The 13817-nt window shown below is 57.5% G+C and overlaps 1 protein-coding gene and 1 long non-coding RNA gene across 2 annotated transcripts; both read right to left on the minus strand.

Moving 5' to 3' along the window:
* Nucleotides 1-4778: 4778 nt before the first annotated feature.
* BARHL1 (BarH like homeobox 1) lies at nt 4779-12691 on the minus strand. The gene is made up of 4 exons (XM_068211181.1): nt 12312-12691; nt 10259-10968; nt 6801-7023; nt 4779-5106 (listed from the first exon to the last, which is right to left on the minus strand). The coding sequence occupies exons 2-4, from the start codon at nt 10707-10709 to the stop codon at nt 4812-4814; spliced, it is 969 nt and encodes a 322-aa protein (XP_068067282.1). The 5' UTR covers nt 10710-10968; nt 12312-12691; the 3' UTR covers nt 4779-4811.
* LOC137486157 (uncharacterized) lies at nt 7509-8437 on the minus strand. Its single transcript, XR_011005602.1, has 2 exons — nt 8177-8437; nt 7509-8116 (listed from the first exon to the last, which is right to left on the minus strand). It is a non-coding gene; the product is annotated as an uncharacterized lncRNA (long non-coding RNA).
* Nucleotides 12692-13817: the final 1126 nt, after the last annotated feature.

A 13817-nucleotide genomic window follows, 5' to 3' on the forward strand; every position in this document is an offset into this window, starting at 1 on the left:
AGCAGCAATCAGCCCCAAAGTATTTAATTTCTGAAGTGAAAGTAACTTTTGAAACCAGAATTTTTATTTCCTCCCAGGCAATTATCAAACACTTCAATTTCACTGCAATACTTTTTTCAACATTTCTGAAAGATGATAGAAAGGTTCCAGTATCGAATTAACCATGATTTTTCAGAGAGAATGAAGTTACAAACATTTATTAGATTAAAAATAACAACAAAGCCCACCTGATTTTGTTATGAGAACTATTTGGAAGAGCAATCAGGTTTAAGGCAAATGTCAACTTAAACAGAAAAGAAACCCCTGAGGAGGAAAATGACTCAGAATGATGCACAGAGTGCAAGTTTGGGAATGATCTTGTGCATGAAGGGAAAGTACATGACCTTCTCCTGGCTGACTGTCACGTAGGAATTAATAGGGACTATTGGCAAATTCATAATAGTGGGGAAAAAGGCCAACAGCACATAGGTGAGAGACATCAGGAGATCTCATTGCTGCCTGTATTAACTGGGCATGAAGCAGTACAAATGGTTATGATGAATAAAGTGATTTTTAAAAAATATTAGAGTGCCTTTTTCCTTTTTCTTTCAGCTTCACCATCTTTAGCAGATAGGGCTGGACTGCTTGTGGGATTAGGGAGAGAGGAGGAGATTGTTGAATAAGAAAGTGTTAAAAGAAATGCACCTGAAGTTAAGCTGAGTTTTCTTCTAATAAACTTGAAGGCTGATGAGGAAAATGTGTTTGAATTGTGGCTGGGTGGGCAGGAGTCAAATTCTGCCCTTACTTACATTTGGGCAGCCCCAGATTGGCTCTGAGCTGCCTTCACCCTTGTGTACCACTCAGTTCAAGAAGAACCTGGTAGGTTTGGGGTTGATTTCACTCAAATCATCCTTTCATTCAGGCAGGGCCGGGTGTGGTGCTTGGAGCTGTGAGCTGCTGTAAAGTTCCATCATTTCCACCACCTGCAAATCACCACCTGCAGCACCAGGGTGTTGTGTGTGCAGAGGTTCCCAAATCCTCTGAGCACCCAAATGCCAGAGGAGCAGCCAAGGCTGACAGTGGATTCCTGTGGCATGGAGCCCTGAACTTGTTGTTGCCCTGAGCTTCTGAATTTTGTCCCCTCTTGCTCTGAGGGGTGTGTGCTGAAGGGGTCTTGGCTGGGTGGGAGCTGCCTGCACAGCTGGCAGGGGAGGGAAGCTGGGTTTGGCAGGGTTGGTGGAACTGCAGCTTTGGTTTTGGCTCTGGTCACGTTTGCTTGCCTGGATTGTGGTGGAGGGCAAGGGCCTCGCTGCCCTGCAGCCCGAAGCACCTGGGTTTGGTCTGGAAATAGTGGCACTGTGTAACTTTTCTACAAAGCTGCTTGTGAGTCAGACCAGGGCTTAGCTAGGTTTGCCTTCCCTGCTCTCACACCCTGAGACTGCAGGAGATGCTCTTGTGTTTTCTCAGCTCTCTTCTGGCTCTGTGTCCTTTACCTGTGGTAGGAGCCCACATCCTCCTCTCCTCTGCAGCTGCAGCATCTTGAGTTCACACTGCAAGGCTTTGGACTAGGAAAAAGCAAGGAGGTCACCTTGGGGCAAGGGTCACAGTTAAACACCAGGGGCTGGGTCAGACACAGGACACAGCCCTGGTCCCTGACTGCTGGGAACACCATAACTAAGCAGGGTAGAAAGCAACAGAACCTCCCTGTTTACAACACCTTGTTTTCTCCATAAACCTGGGAGAGGGCAGGAAAAGCAACAGCGTTCTGGGCTTTCCATTCTGACATAGTTTTGTTTGGTGCTCAGATGAAGCCATGGAATATCTTGACTAGAAACAATTCTGCTGATTGCAATGGCTTTGTGTGTGCTGGCACGTCCAGCAGAGCAGCTCTTGTGTGGCTGTCCCGGGGAGCTGGTCCTGCTTAAAGCTGTGCCAGGAGGGGAGGAAAGTGGCCCTCGAGCTGGGTAAAAGCCTGGAAAGGACCTGAGAGCCAGGACTGTGTTTGGCCCTGGCAAACCCACTGCACTCTCTGGATCCAGAGCCTGGAGCTGACAGAACCTGACCAGCAGCAGCAGCTTGTCTGTTGGGCTTTGTACCCTGGAGAAATCCATGGAGCAGAACTGCTGCAATACCCAAAGGTTTCCCTGCTGGGACTGGTGCTTCTTAACTGTTCCATTCTTTTGCTTCATATAATTTCAACTCAGCACAGCCTGTCCTACCCCTGGGGCCTTGCCAGGATTGTGCCCGCCAGGCACCACCCTCTGGAAACATTTCCAGCCTGCTCAGGGGCTGCTGTAGGTGCAGGGCCAGTGCTGCTGTGTTCTGCTGTGGGACACCACCCCCCATCTCAGTGCCAGCACACAGGCTGGAGGTGAGGTTGGTCCCCCAGCAGGTTTTGAGGCTGCTGAGATCCTCCCACACACGATGCTGTTCATGTGGCAAGTGCAGTGCTCTCTGCTTAGAGCCTGTGGTGTCTTCCCTAAACTGCATTATCTTGAAGCTTGACTCTGCTGTGAGATCTCCCTGGCAGCAACAAGCTCCAGCCCTCCTGTCCCCTCTGCTCTTTCTTTCCCACCACACCCGGCAGAGCCATCCCTCTTCCCAGGGCAGAGGATTCCTCGGGATTCTGTCCTGCTCTCTCCTACCATCCTCGTCGCACAAACTGGACCCTGGCACTGTGTTACGGTGCTGGCTCAGACCTGCTGGTACAGGGGAGTTTCCAGCTCCTTCCAGATGTGAAATGGCAAATTTAAATATTGCAATTACAAACGTGTAACGAAGCCTTGTACTTCCTTAATGTAAGAGGAGGAATCTGCTATGGCTACAAGGACAATTAAATATTAGAGAATGTCTTTGATTCACATTCCTGCTGTGTAAATGGGAGGAAGGCTGCTGTATGCTCCTTGCCTTTGCGCTCACAAAATGAAAAGCACACCCACTGCAAGTTGTCCTTTGATAGATTTTTAATATGATTTTAAAGAGTTTTGTTTGGCCTTATTCTTATTCAATGAGATTAATTTAAAGCACTTATCCCCTGGGTTTAAGTCAATCCATGTAGGATTTGGGACGGGGGTTGTTGCCCAGGGAGGGGGTTGTTTGCAGGCCTCTCTGAAAGACTCCTTTCCCACTTCATTAACCCCGAGCTGGGAGCGACCCCCCTTCTTCCTCCTCCTCCTCCTCCTCCTCGCCCAGCCGAGGCCCGGGGATTTACCAAACTCCCCCATTCACATGCAAAGAGCCGGCCCCATCCACAAAGGCCGGGGGCTCTCGCCCCCAGGCGTGGCTGTGCATTTGGCCGAGCCGACAATCGCGGGGCTCGGGGGTGCCGGGGCAAAGCTCCCGGGACGGAGCCGGCCCGGGGGCACCGGGCTGGGACCCGGCCCGGGGAGCCGGGGAGGGGGATCTGGAGGGCCGGTGGGTGCCGGGGGGGCTCCGCAGACAGCCGGGCCCGCCGGGGGGAGCGGCCGGGGCCGGGGGGACCCGCAGCCCATCTGTCGGCTCCCCGAGCCGGGAGCCGCTGCCCGGCTGTCCCGGGCACCAGCTGCCGGGCCCGCTGGCCGCGGCCAGATGAGCGACACTTTTAAAGGGTGGAAACAATCCATTTTCCAAAGCGACCATTTAAAGCACTTAGGCAATTATACACTTAAGATTAGCGTTATTAATTCACCGCAGTCGCGGCTATCACCGCGCTGGGCTGGCCCGGTCCCCCCGCCGCTCCCGCCGACGGCCCCGCGGCCGGCCCCGCATGCCGGCAGTGGAGCCGGGCCCCGGGGGGACACCGGGCACCGGGGGGACACCGGGCATCGGGGGACACCGAGCCCCAGGGGGACACCGGACCCCGGGGAGCGGGGGGCTCCGTGCGATGGGAGGTGGGAAAACTACTCTTTGCTTTTCCCTTTCTCTCGGCGGCGGCCGTTCCGTAAGAGCAAACAAGCGGGAGGGGAAGAAGGGGCCGGCGGAGGCGAGACCCGTTTGTTTGTAAAGAAGTTTTATTTCCACATTTAAAAAAGGGGGGAGCGGGAGCGGCCGCGGCGCCCCGAGCCCCCCCCGCGACCCCCGCCCGGCCGGGCCGGCCCCGGGATACAGACTGACAAGAATCACTTACACAAATACGCCCTCGGGGTTCACAAATAAATAATTCATATACATTTTGCACCATATTTACATTCCACCGCTTTTTTTTTCCTTTTTTTTTTTTCTGTTTTTTTTTTTTTTTTTTTTTTTTTTTTTTTTTTTTTTTTAAGTTTAAGTTTAAGTATAATTTACGGACGTCCCAAAGTTTCGCTGGGGCCATCGGCCCGGGCCACCCCGCGGTCCTTCCCGGCGGCGGGACCGCTGCCCCAGGCTCAGGGAGCCGGAGAAAGCGGGGAGGGGTCTCTCCGGAGCCGCCCGCGGTAGGTGGGGCTCGGCTCCCCCGACTGTTCCTGGGGAGGGGGCGGAGAGGCGAAGCCCCCCCCGGAGCATCCGGCCCCCGCCCGTGCTCCCGGCGCCGTCCCATGCCGAGGTGGGGGACACGCAGCGGCCCCGCTGCCCGTCGGGGGCACAAGGGGGTAAAGAAGGTGGCGAGTGCCCCGCGGGGTGAGGGGCAGCTCTGCCGGCTCCATCCTGCCAAGCCTGTCCTTGATTCTTGCATTCTTTATATATTATTTAAAAAAAGGAGGGGGTGGTCTCATTTATAATTATATATATATATATATGTATATATATATATATATTTGGGGATGAGCGGGAGTCTCTTGCTCGCGGCCCCAGAGGTGTGGGGTGGCCCCCTCCAGCCCGCCGGCCCGGTGGGTGCCGGCGGGGCTGCCCGGGCGGCCGGGGCTCGCCGGGGCTCACCGGGGCTGCGCAGCCCGGGGCAGGACGCCGGGCAGCGGGGGCAGGGGCGGCGGGGGCTCGCTGCCGCCCTGCAGTCCGTGGATGAGGATGCGGGGCACCAAGGGTCTCTGTAGGGCGGGGGGCGGCGCGCTGGGTCCGCGGTACAGGTAGAGGGCGGCGCCGGGGTCCAGGTTGGAGACCAAACTCTGCGGGTAGAAGTAGGGCGAGGGGAACATCCTCTGGAGGGCGGAATAGTTGCCGGCCTCAGCCAGCAGCTCCAGGCCCACCGCCGTCTGCCTTTTCCACTTGGTCCTGGGGGGGCAAGTCGAGACAAGGGGTCAAGGAGGGGAGGGATGCTCCCAAAGCCGCCCCCGGGCTCTTTTTACCCTCTGCACATCCCCTTTCCCCGGGCTCTGCTCTCATTGAGCATCCCCGCTCCCACCGCTGGCTCCCAGGGCCGGCCTCTCCTGCACGGCAGGCATGGATGGGACGGGATGTGAAGGGATTTAACGGGATGGGATGCAGACCCCATTAATGGGGGGAGGGAGCTTATCTCCCTGGCGTTCCCGCCGCGGCAGGCCGGCGTGAGCGCCCACGGAGCTTTCCCGGAGGCACCGGAGCCACAGCCCGGCTGGGACCCAATGGCGGGCTGGGAATCCCGGCGATAAAAATCGCGACAGAAATTCGGTCCCTTCCTGGGGATGTAAATCCCAGATTGTCACACGACCCGAGGATGACACCCGAGGGGATCTGTGAGCTGAGCGCGGATGCTGCGACCACGGCGATGCTCCGGCCCCAGGCCGCGGCCGCCCCGCTCCGCCGCCCGGGGCTCCGGGACCCTCTCTCCGGGCCGGGGCTGCCGGCACCGGGCCCGGCCGCTCGGGAGGCTGCGGGAGTCCCGCAGGGGGACAGGTGTGGGGCAGGGTCCTGGGAATTCGTTTGCGGCATATATATATATAAATATATATGTATATATATATGTGTGTGTGTGTATATCTATACATATATATCTATATACATATCTATATATATATCTGTGTTTAAATACACATATACATACATATATATATATATGTATGTATGTAAGTGTATATTTTTATGCGTATATATCGGTATAGGCATGTATATATAAAAATATACATATAAATGTATATAAATGTATACACACACATATATATATGTATATATATACATGTGTGTGTGCCGGATCTCGTGGAGGAGCCCCGGCCCCGGATCTCGCCGCCGGCGGGCCGGGCTGTCTGGGGAAGGGGCTGGCAGCACAGTTTCGGCTCCGGCGTGTCCTTACAGGAGGGATTTGGGGAGGAGGGGGTTCACAGCGTCCCCCGCCGCCCCTAAAGTTCCCCAAACCCCCGACGTGGGGGGATCTTTGCAGGTGGAGAAGTGGGACTGGAAACGATGGGGAGGGAGGGTAAAACCCTGGAACGAGCGAGAGGACAGGGCAGGGGCTGCAGCCGGGCATCCCTCGTTTGGTGGCGGTGGCAATGGTCGGGGCTGGCGATGTCCGGACAAACCCACCGAAGCCACCACGTCGCCAGCCCTTTTACAGATTTGTCGCTGAAGCGCTAAACCTATTTCCACCAGTGAATTATTCATCATAATAATAATTGTGTAATTACTGTAAAGGGTGTTAATTATTGATGCCCAAAGCAGTAATTGGTATCTATTATTAATGGGCCGATGTGTTATGCTGTTGTGTTTAGCTGGAAGCCCGGTCCTGCCTCCGCGCCTTACCGGGGCTGGGGGCACGGATTGCCCCCTCCCGCCCCACACCCGCCCTGCCTCGGCATCGCTTTTCTTCCCTTGGCTTTGGGGTAAAAGGCCCCGGGAGAGGCGGGGACGGGACGGACACCGCCGCTGTCCCGGTGCCGGGAGGGACGGGGTGGCTGTGGGGTGCAAAACTCTGCCTGGTTTGGGGGTGCGCGGCCGGGGAGGGGAGCAGGGCGGGATCCCGGCGCTGTGGGCAGGAGGGAACGGTGCATTTTTACCTTCTGTTCTGGTACCACGTTTTCACCTGCGTGTCGGTGAGGTTGAGGGAGGCGGCCAGTTCCATCCTGTCCTGCACGCTCAGGTATTTTTGCCTCTCGAAGCTGCGCTCCAGCTGGGCCAGCTGATGGTCGGTGAAGGCGGTGCGGGCTTTGCGCGGCTTTTTCAGCCGCACCGGGGGACTGTCCCGGGAACTGGAGATCTCTCGGTCCCCTTCTTCTTTCACTGAGCCGAGAGGGAGGAAGAGAGGCCAGGTCAGAGCAGGAAGGGAATTACCCTCAGAAGACAGGGTGACCGAGCGCAGGGCTCGGCTCCGAGTGGGGCTCACGGCACATTTGCTCTGAACCCCCGTAAATTTTAACCCCGGCTGCCAGAGGGAACTCAGGGGCTCCCCGAGCCAGGCCCGGCTTTTCCCCGTTCCGAGGGCCTGGGACCGGAGCAGGAACGTTGGACTGTGCCGAGAGAACCCCCGGCCCGGCCCCGCTGCCCTCTTGCCCAGACCCCTCTGATCCCCCTCACCCCTCATTTCTCTCAGGGCAGGACCTTCCTCTGGGCGTATTCCCCCACACTCAAAAGCTTTCTCAGTGCTTGGATATTTTTTATTTCCTTCTTTTTCTATCTACCTGTCTCCCTCCTTTTTTTTTTTTTTTTCCCTCTTTTTTTTTAAAACCAAAACAAACCAACCAAAAACGAAAATTGGGAGCCCACAATTTTTGGAGGGGAATGTTGCCGTGCTGGTCCTGCCTCTCCCCTCCGCGGAGAAGCCTCCGTCCTCCCGGGGATGCTGCCGGGACACGCAACAAACCTCCGTTCTCCAGGGTGCACAACGAAATACAGGGGAAAGCACTTCGCAAACCCCTGCCCGGGCTGTTATTTATCTTTTAAAAAGGCCGAACGAGAGGGGTTGGTGGCAGTTCGTTAGCGCGGTCGGTACATACGCGCCCGCGGAGCGATGCGGGAATTTACGCCTCAAAATGTTGGAAGGTGATGGAAAAATTACGGAGCAGCAACAAAAATAAAAGGGGAAAACTAAATTCCTGCTTGCGTTCACCTTCTCCACCCTCCTGGAGGAGATTATGGAGGAAATAGGTTCGATTCATACAAATCGGCGGCGTTTGGGTTTGTGATTTTTTTTTACAGGGGTTTATGTTAAATTTGCTGGTGGCGGGGGTGAGTGGGGACAAGGCTGGAGCCGAACGCGAGCTTATTTCTCTCTGTAGGAAGACAATAATCCGGTTAATTGAGCCACCGGGGAGTGAAACCCTTCAACCAGAAATCCTGGCTCTGGCCGAGCAGGCAGAACGAGCCGGGGATGATCCTTGGGCGGGGAGATCCGGTCCCGGTTCCCGGGGCAGCGGCAGCCCCGACCCGCCGGAACCGGGCAGGGGGGGTCGGCCCCGCTCTCTCCCGGGAACGGCCCCAAAGTTTGTAGGACTTTTTCGCGGAGTAAAGCGGGTCTGGCCTCTCACATCCCGAGGAGGAAAATCCTCCCCTCATGCCCCTGGGCTGATCCTCGGCTCTTAAAAAGTTCCTGCTCGCCAAAGGGCCGCAGGAACGGAGGCGACGGCTTCCCTGCTCGGTCCGGATCGGCCCCTGGCTACTCCTACTTAAAAAAAAAAAAAAAAAAAAATATATATATATATATATATTTATATATATAGATGCATAAAAAAATAGGTTTTTCCGGCATTTTGGCCGCTGGGGGTTAGGCCCAGCTTCGCAACCCCTTTGCGGAGTAAATCTGGGGCGTTTTGCCCCAGGAAAGGCTATTTTCAAAGCGGCTCAAAAAGGATCGCTCTGGGAGCGGGGATCTTCACCTGCTCCTCCACTGATGCGGGGGTTTTATTCCCGTTTAAACTGTGGTTTCCTCCCCATTTAAACTGGTTTTTGGGTTTTTTTTCCTCCGCTTAGACAGTCTTTTTTTCCTTTCATTTAAGCAGTCGGGTTTTTTTGCGCCCCATTTAAGCGGTGTTTCCCTCGCTATTTAATGGATTTTTTTCCCCCATTTAAACGGCATTTGCAGCGTGGCCGTGGCTGTCCCGCCGCAGGGACGGGAGAGGAGCCGAGGGGCTCCGGGAAACGGCCCCCACGCGGAGCCGAACCCCCGGCCCGGGCTGGGCCGGCTCAGGGGGAGGCAGAGAACCCGCTTTTCTTCTCTCCCCTCGCTTCTTTCGCGTCTCGGCGATTTGGGGCAGGGGGAGAAGGGCTGCAGGAATTCGGGCCGGGTGTAGGAGGCGAGAACAAGCCCCAAGGTGGGAATCGCGGCTGTTTTCAGCGCCGGCCCTGCAAAGCGGTGGGGCCGATGCTTCCTCCCGGGGCGCTTCCAGCCCCGGCACCGAGCCCGGGCTCCATCCTTCGTTTGGAGTGAAAATCGCCCCGTGATGTCCAGAGCCTGCCGCCGCCTTTGGAGGCTTAATTGGATGAATATTTTTTTCCTCCATGAATCAGATTTCAGCCCAGCGGCTCCGGGCTAGCCCAGGGTGCATTTGTAGCCGGGACGGGGCTCAGCCTGTCCCCCTTTTTTTTTTCTGCCAATCCCCCCAAATTCAGCAGCGCCGCGAGGTGCCATTACCTCCCTTTTCTCCGCCCAGCTGGATGGATACCCTCTCCTTTCCCTCACAAACAGCCGGCGAACAGTTTTCCCGGAGAAAAGTTTTCTCAGAGGTGATGAGGGTGGGATGGGAGAAGGCACCCGGGATAAACTGCTCCGAGGGGTGAGGTCTGACCCCAAATCCCACCGGGCTGGTCCTGTGCCTCTCCCTGCTCCGACTGCCGCAGGGGGAGGCCGGGAAGGGGCTGCGGGGGCCCGGGAGGCCGAAGCCCCCAGCCCGGGGCGAGCAGCCCCCGCATCCTGCCCCACGCCCCGCCGGCGCTGTGGATGCGGCCCGGGGCTCCCTGTCTGCACTGCTCGGTTTTGAACGATTTCCAAAATAATAATCCAAATAACAAAAATCGAATCAAACCCCGCCGACTGGCTTGCTCGTTTCTTACCGGAGCAGGGGAAATACCTGGCAAATGCGTGATTATTTTATTACGGTTCTGTTTTGTTTGTTTTTGTGGTGTTTTTTTCCTTTTTTTTTTTTTTTTTTAATTTTTTTAGATTTTTTTTTTCCCGCAGGCAGAAATCCGTCTCCGCTCCTCCTTTCCCGGCGGGTAGAACGGCACAGCCGGATCTTTGCGGCGGAAGGCGGCTCCGGAGCATTCCCCGGGCGCATTTCATGAAGCGCCGATTGCCCCAACCCCTTCCACCGGGCCGAGCCCCACCGAGCCCCGAACCCCCAATTTTCCCCAAGTCGGTGCCGACCCCTCGGTCATTTCGAGGGCGACCGATACCGTGACCCCCACCCTGAGCGGGGCTCGGGTCTGCAGCGAGATCCCAGAGCCCCGGGAGGCTCCCGGGCCGCCGCAGGCTGCGGGTCCGGGCCGCCCCGCACAGCCCAGCCGGCTGAGCCGCTCTTACCTTTGTACTCCGAGTCCGAGGAGGAGCTGCTGGTGTTTTTTTCCATTTTCTCCCTAAAATCCTCGCCGGGCTTGGTGGGGATCCTCCCCGCCGGCTCCTGCCCGCCGTGAGGTCCATTGGTGCTGGAGTAAGGCGCGCAGGCGGCCAGGGGCTTGCAGTCGGCCAGGATGTCTCTGATGAGGAAGGAGGAGGTGACGGTCCGGGACTGCGAGGGAGCCGAGACCTGCCCCGGCTGGAGATGCGCATCCAGGCCCGGCCGCGGCGCCGCCGCCTCCAGGCACTCGCGGCCCGGCGAGCGGGGCGAGGGGCACCCGCTGCTGCCCTCCGAGCGGGGGCTCAGCTCCAGCGGGGACCGGCCGTCCCCCACCAGCGGGTCCCCCTTGGGCACGGCCGGGCTGCCGGCTCGGTGCGAGAGGATGGAGTCGATCCCAAAGCCGGTGGAGCCCTCCATGGCCCCCGCGAGGTGCCGGCGCTCACACGGGCATTGGCGGGGAGGGCGCGGCGGAAGCGGGTTGATAATGATAATTAACAATAACAGGAGGGAAAAACAAAAAGGCGAAAGGAAAAAAAAAAATATAAAAACAAGGTAAAAAGAAAAAAAAAAAAAAAGAACAAAGTTCAGTCTGGGATCCGGGCAACAATTGCTGCAAGGCTCTCCGAGGCGCCGCGCGTTAGATCCAGGGCTGCTCCGTCTTCAGCATCGCGCCCAGCTGCACTCACAGACAGACAGGAGAGGGGGGGAGAGGGAGGCAGAGTCAAACTTTGGCCGCGAAGGGGGTGGGGTGAGGGGGGACGGACCCCAACTTCACCCGGGGCCCCGGCCACCCCACCCGTGCCCGGAGCCGCGGCGGCGCGGGGCTGGGGGGCAGCCCGGGGGCTCCCAGCCGGAGGTGGGGAGGCAGCGATCGATAGTGAAGGCTTCGCAGCGCCTTAACCACTTAATGATCCAGAAATCAATGGGGAAGGGCGAGGGGAGGGCGGAGGGGGTGGCCAGTCGCCGGGCCGCCGCGGCGCCCCCCTTCCCCGCCAGCACCTCGGACAGCGCCGGGGGTGGGGGGAAAACCGGAGTCACTCCGGAGCCCGCAGCACCTCGGACAGCGCCGGAGTCGCTCCGGAGCCGGCGGCGCCTTCAGCACCTCGGACAGCGGCGGGAGCGCCGCGCCCTTCCCGGGGGGGAACGGGGGAAATGGGGAGAAAATCTCAACCTGGGCCGCTCCGGCTGGGGGACCCCGGCACCCCCCACCCACCCCGTGTGAACGCGCCCATTGGCCGCCAGGCGTTTTGGGGGATGTCACTCCCCAACAGGCGACACCTCGGAGCTTGATTAACGGGAATTAATTGTCGCCCGGATCCCCGCGCTTTCCGGGCGGTTTCCGCCCTCTTTTGCTGTCATTATCCCGCTGATGGTGCTCTTAATAGGATGATTAGCCGCGGAGGGAGGGGGGGTGTGGGTTGGGTGGGTTATCGAGGGGTTACTGCTTTCTGCGCGCTTCCCCCCGCAATAAGCTGATCTGCCGGTCCCTCCCGAGCAGGGAAAGTTTTGCTGGGCGTTAAAATTAAAAACAAAACAAAACAAAAAAAAAAAATTAGGAAAAAAATAGGAAAAAAAAGGGAAAGAAAAAGCACCGGAACCTCTCAAAACCCCCAGCACTGAGGCGTCTGCTCTGAGCCCAAGATGAGCCTCGGAGCTGCGAATTTCGTTGCATGCCCTGGAAATCGGTTGTGGCCGAACGGGCAGGTCCACGGGGCCGCCGGGCAGCCGCGTCCCCCACCCAGAGCTGCCGGAGCGGCGAGGAACGGGCATCGCCCTGCCCGCTCTGCCAGCGCCCAGGGCGGTACCTACTGGTGCAACTGGGAAGGGACCGCACTCACAGCGGATTTTTTTCTGCCGTCAACCGCATTTTAAATAAAAACACCGATGACCTCAGGCAGGGCTGCCCCGTCCTGCCCGGTTCTGCCGGAGACACCAACTTTCCTCCCTCCCGCCCCGTCGGGGGTTTGCTGTTGTTGGTCTCCCAGGCTGGAGAGGGACAGGCTCACGCAGGATTCCCACCTTCCTCGCGGTCACACCGGCTGCTGTCTCCTCGAGGGTTTATTTAGGGGCTTTTCCCGTGGATAGAGCCTTTGCCGCGGAGATAGGAAAATGTCCACACCCGGGTGCGTGAAGCTGCGTCACTTTAAAGCGATGTCGCTGGTTATTTCTCAAATACTCGATTTCTTCTGTTCGCCACCTTCCCGGCCAGTCAGCTGCATCTTGTCCCTCTTCCAAAGCCGCCCTTGGCCGGCAGCTTGGAGGCGACCAAGGAGGGGAGAGCCCCCCCTGGGGAAGCCCGGCTGCCAGCTGTCGGGCAGCGGCGCAGGCAGGGCCCCCAGCACCTCCTGCCCTCGGCCCTGCAGCTCGGGGCCGGCTGCGATCGGGGCAGCGGAACAAAAGAACTTTAGAGGAGGACAAGCCCAGGAACAAAATCAGCATCACCAGCCCCAGTCCCAGCCTGCCCCCACCTCGGGGATGCAACGCACCCGTGCTGAGAGCTGCTCACCCTCCCTGCCCCTGGTGAGGGGTTCCTGCTGCTGCTCTGCCCTGTCTGCCTCCCAGCACAGAGACTGAGGACCAGGTCAGTTTTGCAGTGTCCACTGTCCACAAGGCTGGGCCAAGAGTCCCTTTGGACTGGAGCAGAGCAATAGGTGTGCAGGAAATGGTCCCGGTGAGAAACGGTGCCGAGACCCCAATGGGGCTGGCAGCTCCTCACAGTGTTTGTGTTGGTTCTTGGGCTCTGGCAGCCTCCCTCTTCAACCAGGAGACCACATTTGGGCTGGAAATTTGCACTGGGATCAGAGCCAGCGCTGAGGTTTTATTTGGGACCAGGAATGAGACTGGAAAGGGCATCAGGGCTGGGAGTGGGATTAGAATTAGGATTTGGATCAGCCATGCAGGGACAGGGTTGGGCTGGTGAGGCTTGCCCTCAAATGAAGCACCTGCCTTCGAATAACCACAAGGAAGTCCCCAGATTAGACCAACTTCCTGATGATGTGCAAGATTTTGGGGAGTATTTGATTGTGGGGTACAACCCTCCTCCCACAGCAGGTTCTGTATTGTGCCATACCCAGCCAAGGCCCTGGGGACAGATAATGTCACTCCTAGGCCACACTTGGGGCTCCCAGCAGCTACAGATGCACTGCTACTCATGTTCTAATGACTCTAAAATTATTATTACTACTATTACTATCAATGCTATTGTTTTATTAAGTTGTTTCAGAGCTAGACTCCCCAAGGCAGAAATGTGCCCCATTCTGCCCATACGTGGTGTTCCTCCTACATCACCAGACCCCGGACAGGTGGGGTTCCAATTTTTCTGTGGCTCCCAGCACAGACAGGAAATCCTGTGCACAGACCACGGAGCAGTGCACACTCCTTCCCTCTGTGTGCCTGCCCTTAAGTCCTGATTTCCAGACTGTTCCTGCTCACAATCAATCAGCCAAGAGGAGATCCCTGTTGCCAAATGCATTCACAGTCACCTCCTCACGAGCTTCAGTCACAATCCAGGGGTGGATTTAGGAC

This window comes from Anomalospiza imberbis, chromosome 21 (genome assembly GCF_031753505.1).
Source record: "Anomalospiza imberbis isolate Cuckoo-Finch-1a 21T00152 chromosome 21, ASM3175350v1, whole genome shotgun sequence".
NCBI lineage: Eukaryota > Metazoa > Chordata > Aves > Passeriformes > Viduidae > Anomalospiza > Anomalospiza imberbis.